This window comes from Vicugna pacos, chromosome 5 (genome assembly GCF_048564905.1).
Source record: "Vicugna pacos chromosome 5, VicPac4, whole genome shotgun sequence".
NCBI classification, from domain to species: Eukaryota; Metazoa; Chordata; class Mammalia; order Artiodactyla; family Camelidae; genus Vicugna; species Vicugna pacos.
Genome location: NC_132991.1, coordinates 90,911,070 through 90,931,100, shown reverse-complemented (window position 1 = coordinate 90,931,100; position 20,031 = coordinate 90,911,070). Strand labels below are relative to the sequence as shown.

Genomic DNA, 20,031 nt, shown 5'->3' with positions numbered 1-20,031 from the left:
TTGTTACCTGCTTTTAAGAACAGTAACTGTAAAACCTCAATCAGTGGATCTCAACATTTGGGGAGTTAGAGCCCTCTTGAAAGTCTAATGAAAGCTGTGAGTCTTCTCACCAGAAAAATCCATGTACACGTATAATTTTCACACATTTTCAATGGTTTGGATCCATCAAAACAGGTCCCTAGGTCCCAGGTAAAGTGCTCTGGTTCTTCGGTAAATAAGAACTGTGTCTGCCAAGTAAAGTGGAGACAGCGACCAAGGGGGAAGGTGAAAAGTCAGGACTTAGGCTGGAAACAAGCTCTGTTAGAAGGAGAGTGTCCAGTTATGATGCCCTCATCAGATAGCTTGGATTTTAAGGTAATCGACATTAAAACATAAAAATTGTAGATTTTTAGTTGTAAGCATAAATGAGTGATGTTACCTTTAGCCCCATAAAATAGATGAGTTTATATCAAGAGCTGTATCAACCATGGTGATTAGTTTATGTGACTTAAGTATGTATTTCTCTTAAAACTGTCATAAGTTGCTTTTTTATATCTTAAGAATCATTGTATATTCTTTTATATAATTCTGCTTATAAAAACCTTAAAAATTTTTTTCTTTTGACAGTCGGCCAAATTGCGTAAGCTGCCTCCCTTTCTTACTGTTTCATTATTAAGATTTAATTTTGATTTTGTGAAGTGTGAGCGATACAAGGAAACTAGCTGTTACACGTTCCCTCTCCGGATCAATCTCAAGCCTTTTTGTGAACAGGTTTGGACTACTTTATTTTGAAATTCTTTCTTTTTCCAGCTCCAGATTGAATCTTTTACTGACCTAATTTTCAGTTGGCTTAGTGCAGAGTCTCCAGCTTGGCATTTTGAGTTGGATAGGATGTCCCACGTGTAGTAGGATGCTAGCAGCATCCCTGGCCTCTGCCTACTAGATGACAGTAGCACTTCCTGCTCCTGCCCCGTGAAGACAAAAATGTCTTTGGACTTTGCCAAATGTCCATGTCTCCTGGGAGGAGGGAAGAGGGGTAAAATCACTCCTGGCTGAGACCCACCGGTTTATTATGGTCCTTTTAAATTCCCAAAGTATGGATTTGTTCCCAGTTCTTTTTATTAAATTCTCCTTGAAAAGTCTTTGAAATGAAAATTTAAGAACAGAATTAGCAATGACCCAGCATTAGGAAAAATTATTATTAATTGGCACATTGCTATTTGGATTTAGTTTATTTATTTTTGATTTAATTTAATTTAATTTTTTTGGATTTAGTTTAAATGCAGTAATGAATTACACATCTAGAAAGTGAACAAGACATTGGAACTTCACTAGTGTAGAATCTGTAATCCTTGAGACATGGGGAAGAAAGTTTTAAAAACAAATGAATTGCATAATCAACCTGCTTTATAAGCTACTGAAAAGACTTTCTGTGTAATTGCTGCATATGCCCAGGTCAGAGTGATGAGACTGATGAATTTCTTGTTACAAAGCATTCTCTCTGTCTACATTTAATACCAGAACATTTATTAGATCACTGTTGAATTTCTATGTATGAAAGTAATCTTTTTTAAATGTTCTTAAGTTTAGATGGGCCTTCCACTGCTTCAGGCATAATTACTGAGCTTTTTGGTATGGTTATTATATTAATTACCATTCAGAGATTCTAATGTGTTGGCCTTGAGCCTGTTACAGACACACGTAGAATAAACAGATTTTTCTGGAGTAAGTTGATACACTTTTCCCTCCTCCTGTTTACTGTCTGAAAAAAGGTTTATTTTAGGGATAACTGAGTTAATTCTCTTTTTTTTCCCCCTAACTTTGTGGATTGTTGAGAAATAATTGACTTACATTGCTGTATAAGTTTAAGGTGTACAGCATGATGGCTTGGTTTACATATATTATGAAACCATTACCACAATAGGTTTAGTTAACATCCATCATCTCATATAGAAAAAATGTTATCCTTTTGTAAAAAGTAGTTTGTCACATGATTTTAACATATGTTGAAATAACAAAACTGAAAAAAGCAAAATATTGAGCGCTTATCTAAGAAATTCACAATAATTTTACTTTTTGATTTCTGTGTTAATGAAAAAAAATGATCACTTTGTATCTTGGTTTACATCTCTCTCATCTTTTGCTTGAACCAGACATTTTTAAAAGGCTGCTTAAAAGTACAATATAGGAAAAGAAGTTCCTCAAATAATTGACCCCCTCAAGTAGCATTCATATGCAAAGTAATTATTTTTAATGCCATGTAGGTGTTCATTTGTTGGATCAGTTTTAATTACAGAGCACAATTAATTATAGAAAAGATTGATCATATAATTGATAAATCAGTAAAGAGCCTTTTCATTCTACTAAACTGTTTCTAACTAAAACAGGCTAGTATTCATAACTACTGAATTCCCATTCATGCAGAGGACTGAAGTGTATGAGGGGTGATCGATAGTAGGTAAGGTCCTGACTTTGAGGCACATGACGATCTAGTTGAAATATAGGACAGATTCAGCTGCCAAAGTTCTACAGCTGCAGAATAGGAGTCCTACAAAGAGGATTTCCTCTCACTAAAACTCTCTGACACTGACTGATAGGATCATGTATTTTGTTATCACATTAGCTTACATGATTTTGGCCAAAGTACGTAACTCTAGCATCTTGTTTAAATAAATGTGTTTCTGTTTAACTCAGAGGCAGAATTCAATTGGTGTAGGACGATTGGTATTAGATCAAAGGTAGATAATTTTCAGGCCAAGAATCAAGAATTCCAAAATTTAAGCGGATTATTCAGATTTATGTTAATTTACCCAATAACAATAATAAAACTGAAATTTCTTAGTAATTTCAGTAATCGAAATTCTTTTTTCCCTTAGGTTAGGCATCTTCCTGTTTTATGTAAACTACATCACTGTTTATGTTCCTTCCTCTTGTAGAGTGAATTAGATGACTTGGAATATATGTATGACCTCTTCTCAGTAATTATACACAAAGGTGGTTGCTACGGAGGACATTATCACGTGTATATTAAAGATGTTGATCATTTGGGAAACTGGCAGTTTCCAGTAAGTATAGAAATTAGTTTAAAAGTATCTTTGGAACTTTTTCCTTTTCTAGTCCTTTATTATTTTGGTGAGCCTAATCTTTTGCCATTCATCATGTATTCATTCACTTTGTAGGAAACTTAGAGGCACTGAAAGTTAATACAGATAGAAGTTTAAATTTTTTACTTCTAGACAATTTCACACTTACAGAAAAATAACCAGCATAGTACAAACACCTCCTGTGTACTCTTCACCTGGGTTCTCCAGTTGTTAACACTTTGTCACATTTGTGCAAGCACGTCCTCTCTATACAGACACACACACACAGAGAGTTGACATTATCGTTATTAGTGCCGAACCAGTTGAAATTAAGTTGAGGACATTGGGCTCCTTTACCCCTAAATACTTCAGGGTTTATCTCCTGAGAACCAGGATGTTCTCTTGTAGATCAAAATCAAGAACTTTAACACTGACTTAACACTATATTACGGAATATATGTTTTACATTTAGATTTAACCAGTTGTCTCTTCCAGATCCTTTACAGCATTTTCTTCCTCACTGTAGTATCAAGTCCAAGATCATGCATTATATTTAGTTACATATATCTGAAGTCTCCTGTAATCAGTAACTAATCCTCAGCTTTTCTTTGTCTTTCATAGCACCAGCCAGAGATTTTCTTCCTATATTGGTTTCTGAAAGTTTCATAGTTTTGCCTTTTACATTTGAAACTTCAGCCTTCCTGGAATGGTTTACTATGAATGGTGTGAGATTGTTTTTCCACCTGGGTGCTCGGTTTCCCATTACCATTTATTGAATAGTCCATTTTTCCCATGCCAATCTGCAGTGCTGGTTCTGTTATAAAGGGATATCGGTTCTTTTACCTGTAAGTCCATTTGGGGCTCTCTGTTATTTTTGTTGTTGTTGTTCTTTCTTTTTCCTATCCCTAGGCAATGCCATGTTGTTAATTTCTGTACCTTTGTACTAAGCCATGCTGTCTGGGAGGCATGTCTCCCTGTGTGTTGTTGTTCTTCAGGACTGTTTTGCCTGGCTTGGCTTTTTATGCTCCTGTGGACATTTCTGGAATCACCTTGTCAATATTCACACACACACGTAGTGGGGTTTTGAATCTACATGTGTAAAACAAGGTACATCTTTTTGTTTTTTAGAGCTTCTTGAATGTCTTCTAAAAAAGTTTTATATTCTCTCTGGGAGCGAACTTGCAGGTGTTCTGAGGGAAGGCACTGACTGGGAATCTAGTTCCAATATATGCAGTGGGAAAAATGACTATATTACACACCAACCCCGAAGTCTCAACCAGTTTTCTGAAATGTAACTAAAACACCAGTCTGTAAGTTACAACCCATCATGTTAGGATGTAGAGTGCTTGATACACACCTGCCTGACGTCAAACAGTTAACATTGTTATGAGTGAACAGTTGCTTCATGTGTAGTAACATGGCTTCTCTGGGCACCACATTCCCTTTGTTGACATGCAGTTTGCCTTTCAGAACCTCTGCACAAGTTTCTGACGTTCTGTCAGTTGTACTTAGAATGTGCTCAGAGTTACGTATGTTTTGTAAAGTTTGGATTTTAAAAAAGCCTATCTGTTCTATTGGGAAAATGCTGGCCAGAGAGGTGCTCCGTGGGGCTATGTCTATACCGGGTGTTTGTGGACTGTTTGTGGCTGGTGTATTGAAGTGCAGTCATCTCCAGCACATTGGTGTTTTATAACCAACCATCTTGCTAAACCCTCTTATGTTGTAGATATCTTTGGAAAAAGATAGTTTTGTTTCACCCTTTCCAATCCTTAACCTTCCATTTCTTTTATTTCTAGAGCTGGGTGTACCACTTTGGGATTGAGAAAGCCATGCAGGCATCACTCTCAGGTGCCCATGCCACATTTGCGACGACACTCGCTCACTGGGCACATTCCAGGCAGAGGAAGTGAAGCCCATCTCCTCCTCTGCTCTGACTCTGCCCTCCACGTTTCCATCCTTCGTTGCTGATCCTTATCCTGTTACCTTCCCTCACTCTGCTGACTGCTGGCTTACGTTCCCAGGGCCCCGCATAGTGAATCTTAGTTTCTAGGACAGCCGGTTGACTTTATTTCATTCTCTCTAAAGGATGAAGTTGAAGCCTTTCATTAGATTCTCACAGGAGCCAGTGAACAGGTCTAACAGATATTTATTATGTGGTTCATTTATCTTCCCTTTGCCTTGTCTGCTGTAGTTCTCGGTTCTCTCCTTCCAGTTACTCTTCATCTCTTCTAGCCTTTTTCCCACTTATTGCCCTGACCCTCTTCAGTCTTGGAAAGTGCGCCCACCCTCCATGCCAGGGCAGCTTCCTCTGCAGGGGTGTGTCTCTGCTCTCCCCAGTGCCAGCTGCAGGGATGTCCTCATTTTGACACCTCAGCCAGTGTCAGATTTCAGGCACTTTTCTAGCTGATGGGATTTATCCTTGGTCTTCCAATGCATGAATAATTTATTTGCAGTTTCCTTTTTAAGTTTATCATTGACATCATGCAGCAGTGGCTTCACACTCTGTGGTGAGGTCATGTGGCTCAGAAGTAATGATTCTGTCGTGTCTTCTTTTGGGTTTTGCTTCCTCGGACGTCTCTGAAATTTTGTGTTCATTTCTTCAGAAATGATTGGCAGTGTCAGGGTCTTCTCCTGGTTCTGCTAACGTGACTCAAGTGGGCCCGCAGGCGTTCTTTTATTTAGTTTTGCTCTCTGCACAGCTTCTGTCCTTGAAGCTCTGTATCTGGAACAAGGTCTTCCTCAGGGCTTAAAGGACAATCAGAAGACTGCTTACTCACGGCCTCTATGAAGCATCCCATTTCATTTTGCTTTTTCCATATTCTATTCTTCAACAGAATAGCTTTTAAATAGGGAAAAGAACACTAGCTTTTCATCTGTGTGGTGAAATGAATGGTGTTCAAATAATGGTTAAGTGCTTTAAGAATTTCAACTTCAGTTGGTACACCTGCCAGACACTGCTTGTCTCTTTACTGAGAGATCTCTTATGCTTGAAGATAAACGATTCCAGATACTCTAATAATAGCCAGGTATTGTTCTTTCTCCTTGTAGTTTGGCAATTTTTTCTTGTCTTTCAATGAGTTGTTCCCTACTAGGTGCTGCCTGCAAGGAACAGCTTTCATCACCAACCTCACAGAATACTCCCTGGGTGAAAGTTGGCATTTCAGTCTCTCCCAGTCCATCTAGAAGATGGTCTTTTTCCTCTAGCATGGAAGTCACTCACTATGCAAAATGTGACTCTCCATCTGGCTATAAAGAGGAGCCTGATCTGTGCTGCTCTCTTCCTGGGGCCTTTTACTTCACTGATGATGGACATCACTTTGAACATCATCTTGCACATTTGAGGACGTGGGACAGAGAATGCTTTACAACAGCTCCCAGTAGACAGCACTGGGACTGGTGCCCGCTGGACCAGCCTGTCCCTGCGAGGCCAAGGATGGACACCAGCAGAGTGCAGTGTCACATACTGTGCAACACCAGCCTGCCTCTCCCCTCCTACCATTTTAAAATCTCTTGTTCCTTAGTCATAATGTCTTCAAACATAGTAAACATACTATTTTGTTATTCTATGTCTGATAGTTGGCATTATCTGAAAACTTTTTGTGTGTCTGATTTGGATATCTGCTGTTTCTAGTTCCTGCGATTTTGTTACTTAACTGTGGGCTTGGTTGGCTGGTTTTTTTTTTAAGAACACAGTTTATAGGGATAATCTGAATTTAAGGTACCTTCCTCTAAGAAAGATGTGTGATTGTCTCTACCGCATCCATGGGGTCACATCCAACCTTTCACACCTTTAAAATAAGATCTAGGCTTAATGATTTTAGAGCCACACAACGAGTGTGAATTGGCGCCACAAACCCACATGAGGACCTACTCGTGACTACAGACTGCTAGAGGGAATGTTTTTCCGTTTTAATCTAGTATCAAGGTCAAAGCAAGCCAGTTCCTCATTGCCTTTACTGTAGGGTCGATTTTTTAGGTCATACTTATATTGAGAGCATAGACCGTTCAGGTTTCTGGCTTTTTGCTTGAGTCTATCTTTGTGGTATAATGAAAAATACATATTTGGTCTTTGTCCCTGGTTCATGGCATAGAGATCCTTGAAGTTTCCTGAGTGATAGGCATGTCTTTCCTGTTCATAATGAAGCCCTTTCAACTGTACCTGAGTTGATGCTAATGAGGTTACTAAGCATGAGGGCTGGTCACCAGAGGAACCAACCATGTGATTAGAGGGTTGGAACTTTCAGCCCTGACCCCTGACCTGGGGAGTTGAGGTTGAGTTCCACAGACTGGAGGTTGAGTTTGGTCATCGAGGGCCAATGACTTAATCAACCGTGCCTGCGTAATTAAACTTTGATAAAAACTCTGAAACAAGGAGACTAAGGGAGCTTCAGGGTTGGTGAACACATCCACGTGCAGGGATGGTGGCCATCCCAACTCCATGGCGACAGAGGCTTCTGCTCATGGGATCCTTCCCAACCTTGCCTTGTATACCTTCATCTGGCTGTTCATCTGTACCCCTTGTTCTGAACCGCAGTCCTTAGTATAACTTACACTCATAAGTCATGAGTTCTGTAAGCTGTTCCAGGAAATTAATAAAAGCTGAGGTGGGGGCTGTAGAATTTGTAATCAGCCAGGCAGAAGTGCAGGTGGCCTGGGAACAGCATTCGCAGCTGGTGTCAGAGAATTGGAGAATAGGTTGTCACTCAGCTTCTCACTTCAGATAGGTCTCTATGCTCTGCCTCCCAAGCCCTGCCCTGGATGAGCATCAGAGTGGAGGCTGTGTGTCAGCAAGATTGGGCAGCTGGAGGCCTCAGCGCTGGATTTCTTCCTTGGATTCCCATTTCACTTTTCTCTGAGGATTTTCCTGATATTCTCTTGCTAGTCCAGCATGTATTTAAAAAGATATTTTTGTTTGTTGTGTTGTGTTTTACTTTATCCAGCATTTTTAGTAATTTTTTGGCAGGATGGTTGTATTTCATCTGCCCTGTTCTTTTTCTATTTATTATTTTTGTCTTGGGTTAGTTGTTTAGATGTATCTGTATTTATGATTTTAAGCCAATTTAAAATGCTTTTGCAAGATGGCACATATGAAAAAATCAATGGAAATATTTTATCGGGGGATTTTGACATATTCCCAAGTAACTTCATAAAATGGGTTGAAAACTTGGGTCATCAGGAAATATAAGGGAGCGTTTAAGCTCAGCTTGCAGAGATGGATAGGATTTTATTAGGCCGGCACAAGTGAGGGAAGATAAATTGAGTGGAGACCAGAAAGTATTTTGAACTGAATGATGATGAAAACGCAACATATCAGAATTTATAGGCTGCAACTCCAGTAGTGATTAGTGTGTATTGTGCTAGAAGCTTTGCTTAACGCACAATCCCAGTTTACAGATAATGCCAGAGAGAATAAGTAAGATGTCTAGGATTATTCAACCAAAGCTGAAATTCAAAGTCAGGCTGTCTGATTCCAAAACATACGCAAGTTACTGTGACGCTTGTATCATGACTTCTCCACCTTGAAACCTCCATGGTGCACGCATTCTTGTCTTGTTAACTACCTGTTAAGCGATTAGTGATAGAAACTTTCTTTATTGTTTTCCTTCCTAGGAGGAAAAAAGTAACCTAGATGTGAATTTGAAAGATCAGAAAGAGGAAGCAATTGATGATCCATTGATGATTCTAAAAGCAATCTTACTACAGGTAAAGAGAGAGTGTATGTTTATATTTGTGTGTGTATGTATCAGATTATGATTTAATCGGTAGAAGTGATATTGTTACTATTCATTTTTTTCCTGTGGGACATTATCTGTGCTTGTTTTTTCTTGACTGCAGACTTTCTGATTATAAAAGCAATGCATACTCATGGTAGAAATTTTGAGGGGAAAAAACTAGAAAATATATAAAGAAAGTAAATTTAAATAAACCAAATGCATGGTCATTGTTAACATTGGTATATATTCTTTGCATTGTTTTTGTATGTTTATATGCATATATTGGGATTAGGTTACAGCTTTGGGGGGCATTATTAGTTCATTTTAAACAGAATTGGGATTTACTTTACATATTGTTTTGGAATTTACTATTTTCCCATATTATTTTTTTAATGTCTGTAGGATCTGAAGTTATGTCCCCTTTTTCATTCCCAGTATTGTTAATACCTCAAATATATGACTTTTAATGTTTGCTTAGTATCTCGATGTAAAGGTGATGGTCTCTTTTCATTTATTCATTCATTAATAAACAATTTGTTATACTTCCTTTCTAGGCACCTAGGCTGAGTGTTGCTGTAGGGTCACTGTGTTAATCTACTAGGGCTTGCATAACAAAATACCACATTTTCTCACTGTTCTGGAAGCTAGAAGTCCAGATCAGGGTGACGGCAGGTTTGGTTTCCTCTGAGGCCTCTCTCCTTGGCTTGCAGGTGGCTGCCTTGTGGCTGGGTCTTCATGTGACCTCTCCTCCATGCGCCTGCTTCCATGGTGTCCCCATGTATCCAAATTTCCTCTTCTTATAAGGACACCAGTCAGATTGGATTAGGGCCCACATTAAAGTCCTCATTTTAACTTAATCACTTGTAAAGGCCTTATGCAAATATAGTCACTTGAAATTTTGAGGGTTCAGGATTTAACATATGCATTTTCGTGGTGGGGGGACAAATTTCAGTCCATAACAGTCATTTCTTGCCCTCTTTTAGAACTTGTTTTTACTTAAAAATATTAAAGAGAAACATAGAAGAAACATTAGTGTTTTTTGCACTTAAATATTTCTTCTAAAAATTCCACATAATATCAGGAATTTATCACATCTCAGAATGCTCTTTGGATATTGCTCTTGAAATGTTTAACCTTTGCCACATGGAAAGTAACAGAATTCAACTTTTCTAAACTTAGGCTTAATCTGTATTTTAAAAAACCTTTTCTTTGAAATAATTGTGGTTAATCCACATACCTGTTTGCTATTAACGGGCATGTTAATTAGGTATGATCCTGTTGGTCCCTTTGGATTAAAAAGTGTTACAGTTATATCTCATCAGATTTTCTTAAGTGACTTTCTGGTTTTTTTGTAAGGAGGAGAGTAGTCTAATTCCTGTTGATCAGCTGGGCCAGAAACTCTTGAAAAAGATAGGAATATCTTGGAACAAGAAGTACAGAAAACAGTACGGACCACTGCGAAAGGTAATGCGTGACATCCTTATAGGAAGTCTTGTTCCCAGGAAATTTTATTGTGATCCTGGTAACACGAATTCCTTTGCAGAAGGAAATTTTAAATAGGTGAAAATATAACCAGTATTTTTGCTTAATGGTTAGAATTTAGTTAAGTTACTTATTAAATATTATGTTATTAAGTGATTTATTGTAGAATCAAGAAATAAGCAAAAAAGGATAGAGGAGGGGCTTTTAATCGCAGTAGCAAAAAAATGTCACAAAGTTCATATTCTGAAGCTCATCATCCCACTTACAGAAATGTCTTCAGGTGTGCATCCAGATTTCACTGGCTCTTTTACAAACACAATTCTAGTCTACTTGGTGATCTGGTTTCCTAGGCTGTAAGATTAGGTGCAAAAAAAACTGGTACTGCCAGAAATAAGAGATAAAAAATTGACTGAAAACAAGCAGTTTTATTATTCGTAAATATTTTGAAACTATTTCTCATAGAAGCAAAGAGCTTATACATGGCAGTACATGTTCATCTTTTAATTAGATCACAGTTCATAAATGAAGTTAGCTTAATGACCCTGAGTTCATAAGACAGTCTTAGGTTTTCATTTAAAATTATTGGATCGATGTTACAATATTTTACCTTTAAGTGTGTTACCAGTTGTGCAGGGTTTTGTTTCGCTTGTTTTTAAATATAAATACCTTTCAGAAGTTAGAAGAAGTTAGCTTTTATTCATAGTTGACTGATAGTTTTATCTTGAATAGAGATTGGATTTTTATCAAATGCTGATTGTTTTCCACTTATTGATATGTTCACATCACTTTTCTCTTTTATGGTATTAATGTGAATTCTGTTGACTGACCTTTCTAATGTTAAAGCAAATCTTACATTTCTAGGATAAACTACACTTAGTCATTATATATTTTAATGTATTGCTGTGTTCATTTAGTTCATATTTTATTAAGGATTTTGTGTCTGTTGTGAGAGATATCAGTCTTTAATGTCCCTTTTTTTGTAATATCTGTCAGATTTTAATATCAGGGTTATGCAGCACTCATAAAACAGTGGGAAATACTTCCTTTTTTATATTCTTGGAAAGAATTTCTCTAAGATTATTCTTTCTTAAATGTTTAGTGAAGCTATTTAGACCTGGAATTTTTTTATAATAAGGTTTTTAAATTATAGTTTTAATTTCTTTGTAGACTTATTTAGATTTTCTATAATAGCTTCTTGCATTATTTTGGAAAATTCTGTTTTTTAAAGAGTTTGTCCTTTTATCTATGGTTTCACATTTATTGGGATGAAGTTATTCAAATATCCCATATTATCTTTTTTAGTGTCTGTAGAACCTGAATCTCCTCTTTTTCTTTCTTGATTTTAGTAATTTGTGTTTGCTTACTCTTTTTTTTTTTAATAAATCTTGCTTGAGGCTTATCAAGTTTATTAAACTTTTCAAAAAGCAAACTTTTACCTCTGTTGACTTTCTGTGCTGCTCATCTGTTTTCTACTTCACTGATTTCCGCTCTTGTCTCTAATTGTCTCCTTCGCTCTACCTCTGGGGTTTGATTCAGTCACCTTCTCTGGCTTCTTGTGTTGGCATTTCAGTTGTTCTTTAAACCTTCCTTTTAATACATGCTTTTACATCTGTAAGTTTCCTTCTAAGCTCTAATTTAACTGTAGCTAAATTTGACATGTTATCATTGTCATGCAATTCAAAATATTATGTAAATTTCCTTCTGATTCTTTTTTTTTTTTGACGTGTGAGTTTTTGGAGGAGCATTGCTTAATTTCCAAGTATTTGGGGGAATTCCTAGTTATCTTTTTGTTATACCTATAAATTGGTGTCTAATTAATTCCATTGTACTCTGAAAACATGCTCTCTTTGATTTCAGTTCTTTTGAATTTATTGGGACTTGTTTCATGCCTCAGAGTATTGTCCATCTTGCTGAATGTTTTCTATTCACCAGAAAAGTTAATTTTCTGCAGTTGTTGGGTATTGTGTTTCATGAGTGTCAGCTAGGTCAAATTGATTAATAGCATCCTTTATTTCTTCTCTTTTCTTACTAATTTTTCTCTTTTTGTATCAATTAAAGAGAGAGTAGTTTTTAAGTCTCTAACTATAATTGTGGATTTGTCCTTTCCTTTTTTCACTCTTGACTGTTTTGCTTCTTGTATCTAGCAGCTGTATTATTAGGTGCATACACATTTTGCATTGTTATGGCCTCCCAACATGAAATACCCCTCCTTTATCTCTGCTAATAGTCCTTGCCTTGAAATCTGTCTTGTCTAGAGTTAATGTAACATACAAGCTTTCTTATGCAAGTATGCCTCTTGCAAAGAGTGAAGTTCTGTTTATTTTGGAAAATTGTGATTTTTAAGTAATTTATTCTTGTAAAGTGTCAAATTTGTTAGCACAAAGGTATTTGAAATATTACCACATTATCCTTTTAATGTCTGTAGGACCTGAAATTATCTACCCTATTTAATTTCTAATACTGGTAAGATATGCTTTTTAGCTTTCTTTTTCATCAGTCTTGCCTTAGGGCTTTACCAAGATTATTACATTTTTCAAAAAACAACTTTGCATTTGTTGTTTTTATCTACAGTTCATCTGTTTTCTATCAAATGATAGGGTTTGACAGTCTTTTCCTTTTAATTAGAATGTTAAGTCCATTTGTTTTTAATATATTAATTGATACTGTTGAGTTTGAATTTGTCATCTAGCTATTTGTTTTTTATTTGCCTCTTCTATTTTTTGTTCCTTTTTTCTGTCTTTCTTGCCTTTTGGATTAATCAAGTAATTTTTAATGTTTCATTTTTTTGTCTCCTCGGTTGACTTTTTAGCTATATTTCTTTGTTTTACTTTTTTACTCTATGGATTACACTATACATAAATTAATATTATAAATTATAAACCAATAGTATACCAGTTCATGTACAGGCTAAGATACATACAATTGTATAATTCCATTTCCCTGTACTCTTCCTTCTGTGCTGTTGTCTTATATTCTACCATTATATGTAAATTCACGATGTGTACCTATTTATTTTAAACACTTAAATGACTTTTAAAGAAATTAATGAAAAAATCGTGTTTTATCCATTCTGTTTTCATTGTTCTTTTTTGCACGCCCAGGTTTGCATCTAACATCATTTCCCTTCAACCTAGTGAACTTCCTTTAACATTTCTTGGGAGTCTAGAACTGCTAGCAAAAATACTCTCAGCTTTTGTCTGAAGTTTTTATTTTGCTTTCATTTTTTGATGGTATTTTTGCTGAACACAGAATACTAAGTTGATACTTTTTAATATTTTTCTTTCCCCATCATTTTCAAGATGTTATTCTATTATGTTTTGACTTTTATTTTGGCTAAGTCAGTGTCATTTAAATGTAATATGTCTGTTTTCTCCGTCTACTTCTAAGATCTTTCCTTTATCTTTGGTTTGTAGCAGTTTAACAATAATGGGTCTCAGTATGGTGTTCTTTGTGTTTATTTGCTTTATATGTGCTAAGGTTTTTTTTTGTTTGTGTTGTTTTTTTGTTTTTTAATCTGTGGTTTGTCTTTCCTCAGTTTTGGCCATTATGTTATCAATTTGTTTTTCTACTCCATTCTCTTTCTCATCTCCTTCAAAAACTACAATTTCATATATATTAGACCATTCAATATTTTCTCCTAGATCTTATATATTCTAGGGGGAGATTCTTTTTTTTCTTTCTTTCTTCTTCTCTTCTTCAATTTGGATAATTTCCATTGATGCATCTTCATGTTCATTGATTCTTTCTCTGCTATATCCAGTCTCCTGTTAAGCCCAGCCAGTTAATCTCTGCTGAAATTCCCCATCTGAACCTAATCTATCCATCCTTTCCTATAAATTAACATATTTTAATAGCTGTTTGCTATTATAACATCTGGATTATTTCGGGATCTGTTTCTATTAACTTTTTTTTTCTCTTGTGAATTGACTATCTCATCTCTTGGTTACACTCACATTGTCCTATTTCTTTGCACATCATATACTCTTATATTGCCTATTGGACATTGTGGATGATGTGTTGTGGAGACTGTGGATTATGTTATTGTTTCTAAAGAGTTTTGCATTGTATTCTAACAGGCTTTTAAATGATTTTGAGGCACCTTGATCCTATGAGAGCTTTTTGGGCTCTGGTTGGGTGGGTCTGTTGCAGTTTTGCTGTTAGTCCTAGGGAGTAGCTCTTAGTCCTGGGGCCTGTGTGGTCCTCCCTCTCAAGGCAGAGGTTAGCAAACATGGTCAATCTATGGCTGCTGCCTTTTTTTGTACATCCCTCTGCTAAGAACTGTCTTTACATTTTTCAACAGTTTTTTTTTTAAGTTATAGATACTTACATAATGTGCTCAAGTTTGCCTCTTATCCCATAAAGCCTAAAATATTTACTATCTGGCCCTTTACAGAAGAATTTGTCAACCACTGACCTAAGACCTGGCCCTTCTAGGATTTCAGTGCAAAGCCTGAGGTGTTTGTTATATGCTTCTCATTAACAGGACTTCAATTCCATGCTGTTTCTACCCAGCAGCAGGGCGCTAAAATCTCTACTCCGATCTTGAGTCTCCCACCTTGCTTTCTGCTGGTTTCTTGCTGTCCGTGTACCATTCAAGAGTCAGCCAAGGATTTGATACGGATTCAGGCTCCTTTATGGGATTTTCTGTTTTCCTGGCTGCTCTGGCTTTCTCAAATTCCGTTTCCTCAGTCCAGTAAGACTCCTGCCCTTTGCTTGAATTCTGTTCTGCCGTGCTCTGCTGCAAACTGGGAAGTGGTGGATTCATGTAAAACTCACCTAGCTTGCTTCCCTTTTTTTGAAGGATTATGTCCCCTCCACTTTAGGTCTGCTTTTGGTTACTCTCCAAACAGTTGTTTTCATTATTTTACCTGAAGTTCATAATTTTTAACCAGTACGACGAGTTCTCTGCCATTTCTGGGACTAGACTACACTGAAGTTTGAGGCTTAAAAGAGTTAATTCTCCACTATCAAACAAAGAAAAAATTCAGTATACAGAAAGTTCATTACTCAGGTTTCAAATGGTTGATATTTTATTGTACTTAAAACAAATTAGCTACTAAACTATATTACCATCTGTTATAGTCAGTGTTCACAATATTGCCTTTGGGTCATGTGTCCTATACACATCTGTTCGATTAGAGAGTTGGCATTTCTACAGATTTTTTTCTTTCTAGGAGAAAAATGAGAAAATCACCTTTCCATATTGATTGGTGAGCTAATGAATGTTACATATACCTCCAAAGTGATGTTCTGTATAAAGTAGTTTGTGCTGAGAGAAAAGGAGGAGATGCGAGGCCACCTCGAGCTGGGAGAATAAGAGGAGAATAGGGCCGAGGGTAGAAGGGTGGGAGAGGCAATGCGGAGAAAAGTTTTCTTCTTCCTAATCCTTTAGCCAGGAGAACTTGAGAACTAGTCTTTGGGATTATGACTTAAGCCTTTCTATGTTTTGATTTCCTGAGCTAGCCTGTCAGCTCCCAGGACAGACAACATTTAATTTAGTTAATTGAAGCTTACAATCATGACTTTATCCCAACAGAATTTCTCTGAGTCAGTAGTTTGAAATTACCTTCTGTTGTGCTTCACTGTGTAATTGCCTTTGTTTTGTGCTTTGTTTGTTTGGATTGCTTTAAACATTTCAGAAGTGTTTGTTCTATCTAATCTGTTTCAGTACAGGACTTTTGAAAAGCAGCGTTATTGAGATACAGTTTAAATATTTTTAAGATTATGTCATGGCAGCTTTCTCCCTTGATGTAACTGTTAGGCTGTTTTACAGACAGCACTCTGGTTTTTATTAAATGTTTTATTATGGCCCAAATGGATTTTTTTTTTCCTCTTAGCTGGCCAGGCTAAAAATAAAGGTGAAGTTAAAATATCTAATTACAGAAAGGAAGATAAAGTTTTTTTTAATCATGTCTAATTTAAACAAAAATTTATTAACCTGGTGTTTGTTCTTTATTTCTGTGTAGTTCTTAAAGCTTCATTCTCAGATATTTCTGCTCAGTTCAGATGAAAGTACAGTTCGTCTATTGAAGGACTATTCTCTCCAGGCTGAGTCTGATTTCCAAAGGAATGATCAACAAGTTTTCAAGACACTTACTTCAAAATCCCCAGGATTAAATGATAGACCCTCGTGTCCCCACTGGTTTGATATAAATGATTCCAAAGTCCAGCCAATCAAAGAAAAGGCCATTGAACAGCAATTTCAGGGTAAAGAAAGTGCCTACATGTTGTTTTATCGGAAATCCCAGTTGCAGAGACCCCCTGAAGGTATGGAAAGATAAATGTTCCTATTTGTTCACTTTGATGAGCTTAGAAGATAAATATTGAATACTATTTGAAATTTTACCCTTTTAGAAGAAGGCTTACTCTTGGAACATTTTAAAATATTTTCAAGCTAATAATAAGAAATATACCAAAAGAAATTTAACAATCAGCCATTTTGTAGAGATTATTTATTTCTGTTTTTTCCCCTCTAATAATATGAGGCCATAGTTTGATTTTCAGAATTGCATTTTCTTGGTTCATATCATGATTTCTTGTTGTGAGGACAGACTTGCTTGCCCTCTGCTCAGGCTGGGCTCTGTCATTTGGCCATGTGTTGCCTTTGAGTTTTCTATGGCCTTGGACTCGGTTTCATGTGTTCCTTTTTATTTTCCTTTCCCTCAAGGTAATAAGTCTGAGCAATTGAAATACCTCTGAAGCCCTCTTTGTTGAATCTTCTAAGAGATCTCATACCATGAAGGTTAAACACTGAGACCCACAATGATAAATTTTTGAATTGAAGCTGCTGACATGAATCAGTCTGTAAGACTTTTTGATCACTTCCCAAAATCTATGCATGCAAGAGCAAAAAATCCTAACTAGGAAAGCTCTTTAGATTGATACATATATCTACTATTAGAGATGAGGATATTGTTCTTAGAGAATGAGAACAGTGATCATTTTTATAAGAATAAGAATAAAGCATAATTTGCATATGAATCAAAGGAAATTAACTCTCTGAATCTGAAACAATTGCGTTAACTATCCTGTTAACCAGAAAGGGCTTTGTTTTTTTTCTGAGTGGGAGAAAAAATATATATGTAATGGTTCTGATAAAAAAATTGGGGAGCTGAATTCACAGTTAACAGAAATATGTATCAGTTTCTACAGATGAAATATCGTCTCTTTCACTGAGTTGAACTTTAGCACATACTTAATTAGAATATGTACTAAATGACGGTTTTCCAGTTAGCTTAAGAATTGAATATAGGTCCAACCAAAATCTTGATGGACTTTTTTTGAAAATAAAGGGATAGAAGTTGGCAAAACAGTTCTACAGTTCACCTGGAGAGGTAAAATTAATGAAAATTGGAGGGACTACTCAAGGAAAATTTACTCTATCAGTAAAAATAATTGCTATAGCAAATAAGGCAGTGTAGTACTAATGCAAGAGGTGAACAGATTATTGAGCAGTAAGCCCAGAAATTGATCTAAGTATTTTTAAGATTTTAATCCATGAAAGGGTAGCTTTTCAGGTAAATAGGGGAAAAATGAATTACTCAGTAAATTTAACTGGAAAGTTGGTAGTTGCTAATCACTTGAATTAGGAATTAGTAAATCAAGTGATTATATTTATCACTTGAATGAAATTATTGTTCCTTTAATGTTTATGTTAAAAAGGAGCCTTAAAATGTATAAAATATAAGTATTTTAATGCTCTTAAGGTAGAGAAGACTTTTCTGAGCTTAAAAGCAGGAAAAAAAAATTTAAGGGAAAGTGATATAAATCTTAAACAATACCAAAAGGCAAATGGCTAATGGAAAACAGCAAAATATATAACAGATTTATTTCCCCATCTGTGGGGTGCTCTTACACACACTGTGTTCTGTGTATGCTCAGTGGTAAATTGAGAAAAGGACATAAATAATTCATGTACAAAAGAAGAAATAAGAACAATCAATAAACTGCAAAAAAAAAATTCCACTTAGTCCACAATCAAAAAATGTGAATTATAACAGCAGTGAGAGATGACTTTTTCCTACCAAATCAAATATTTCTATTAATCTAGTTCTCAACAGTTGGCATTTTTACAGCTGGTAGGTATGTAAGGTAATATAACCAGTTTGGTTGCATATATTTAAAAACCTGAAACCAGTAATTCTGTTTCTACAGATTTGTCTTGAAATAATCAGAGCTGTGTGTTCAAAACTGTTTGTAATGCCCATAATTTTATAATAGTGACTAACTGAAAGTCACCTAAATGTCTAACAGAAAAAGATTGATTAGATTAATTATGCTATTTATAGAACAGACTACTATGCAGTCATTTAAAGCTTTGGAAGAATACTCACAATATATGAAACAACAAAGCAAACTACAAATTTGTTTAATATAATCCTAGTAGCTTTAAATAAGCTTGGTGTGTGTGTGTGTGTGTATATGTATGTACACATACGTGCAACACACTGTGTAGGAATAGAAGAAAGACCGGAAGTATATGTATCACACTTCAGCAGTATCTCCTAGGAGTGGAATTACAGGTAATACATACTAATTTTAAATTTTAAAAAATCATTTCCAGAATTTTTACTGTGACCAATTATTACATTTTTTATCAGGAAGAAAACAGCAGCTGTTCTTTTTTAAAAGTATATTTTAAAAGAATTGAAGAAATAGAATTCTTCTAGCTTGGCTTAAAGAACTGTGTACCTTTTATTTGTTCTAATGTTTTCAATTTTCAGATGGGAAAACTGAGATCCAGAGAAAATTCGTATTCACACAGCTAGTAGAAGCTTTCCTACCTCCCAGCACAGTCCTTTCTGGTTTTCAATGCTACCTTCAGCAATCAGATTTTATTAGGCAGCACAAGTTAACGAAAAGTTTTGTTCACAGCTCGCGCTAACCCAAGATACAAGGTTCCATGTCATTTACTGAATGAAATGGATGCAGCCAACATTGAACTACAAATAAAAAGGTAATTTAAACTTACTTTTTAGGGTTTGAATGGTTTTTCTGGAAAACAAGGATCTAATTTAGGTCTTAAGAATTCGGTAATGAAAATTAAAAAGGAAAAAGTTAGCTAGTTAATGCCAGTGTCTTTTTATCAGCCACTGAATTTTTACAGTCAGAGTATCTTTTACTTTGAAATTTCCCTTACCTTTGAGAGGGGATGAAATAATGACACTTAAATGCCATTGCTTAGTAGAGATTGATGTCTGGGAAAACAGGAGACATCTGGGAGCACGTAGTTGTGCTGCGTGAGTTTCATCCTGGCCTGTCAGGTTATTCCTTCGGCAAAAGAGAGCCTAATATGAAAGTCATCCCATGTGTAAGTAGTTGTGGAGAACTGTCATGTGAGGTGGGCAGCAGGAAGGAAATGTGGGTTCTACAGGCTGTTCAGCATAATGTCAGTCTTGGGCAAACACCTATCATGGGTTATTAAAGGGCTGGTTGTGAGAACTTGATGATCTCAACATTCTCTTTTGAGATCTAACCTTGGACCCAAAAGAACTGGTTCTTTATTTGCTCTCTGGGTTGGTGGGACACTGGATTAGGGATGAATGTACCCATGGTCTCCTTGTGGACCCCAGGGGCTGGTTACATACATTTTTATTATTGATTTGAAGCTGAGGGGGGGAAAAAGCAGGTAGATTGAGTGGCAAATGAAGATCAAAGGAGACCTCAACAAAAATCAAGACACAAAATATATAAAACAGAGTAAAATATCTTAGGTGAGAAAAATAACTAACCTGCATGGGTGTTGTGGACTCGCAGTTGACATTAAAAACCAA

The 20,031-nt window shown here is 36.0% G+C and overlaps 1 protein-coding gene across 2 annotated transcripts in view; it reads left to right on the top strand.

Moving 5' to 3' along the window:
• Positions 1-20,031, top strand: part of USP40 (ubiquitin specific peptidase 40) — a 72,883-nt gene that overhangs the window by 11,578 nt on the left and 41,274 nt on the right. For both annotated transcript variants that reach the window (XM_072961863.1, XM_072961862.1), the window contains exons 7-12: positions 607-750; positions 2,916-3,044; positions 8,673-8,765; positions 10,133-10,240; positions 16,225-16,525; positions 19,133-19,214. In XM_072961863.1, coding sequence (XP_072817964.1) covers positions 607-750; positions 2,916-3,044; positions 8,673-8,765; positions 10,133-10,240; positions 16,225-16,525; positions 19,133-19,214 — 857 coding nt within the window. The remainder of the gene's footprint in view (positions 1-606; positions 751-2,915; positions 3,045-8,672; positions 8,766-10,132; positions 10,241-16,224; positions 16,526-19,132; positions 19,215-20,031) is intronic.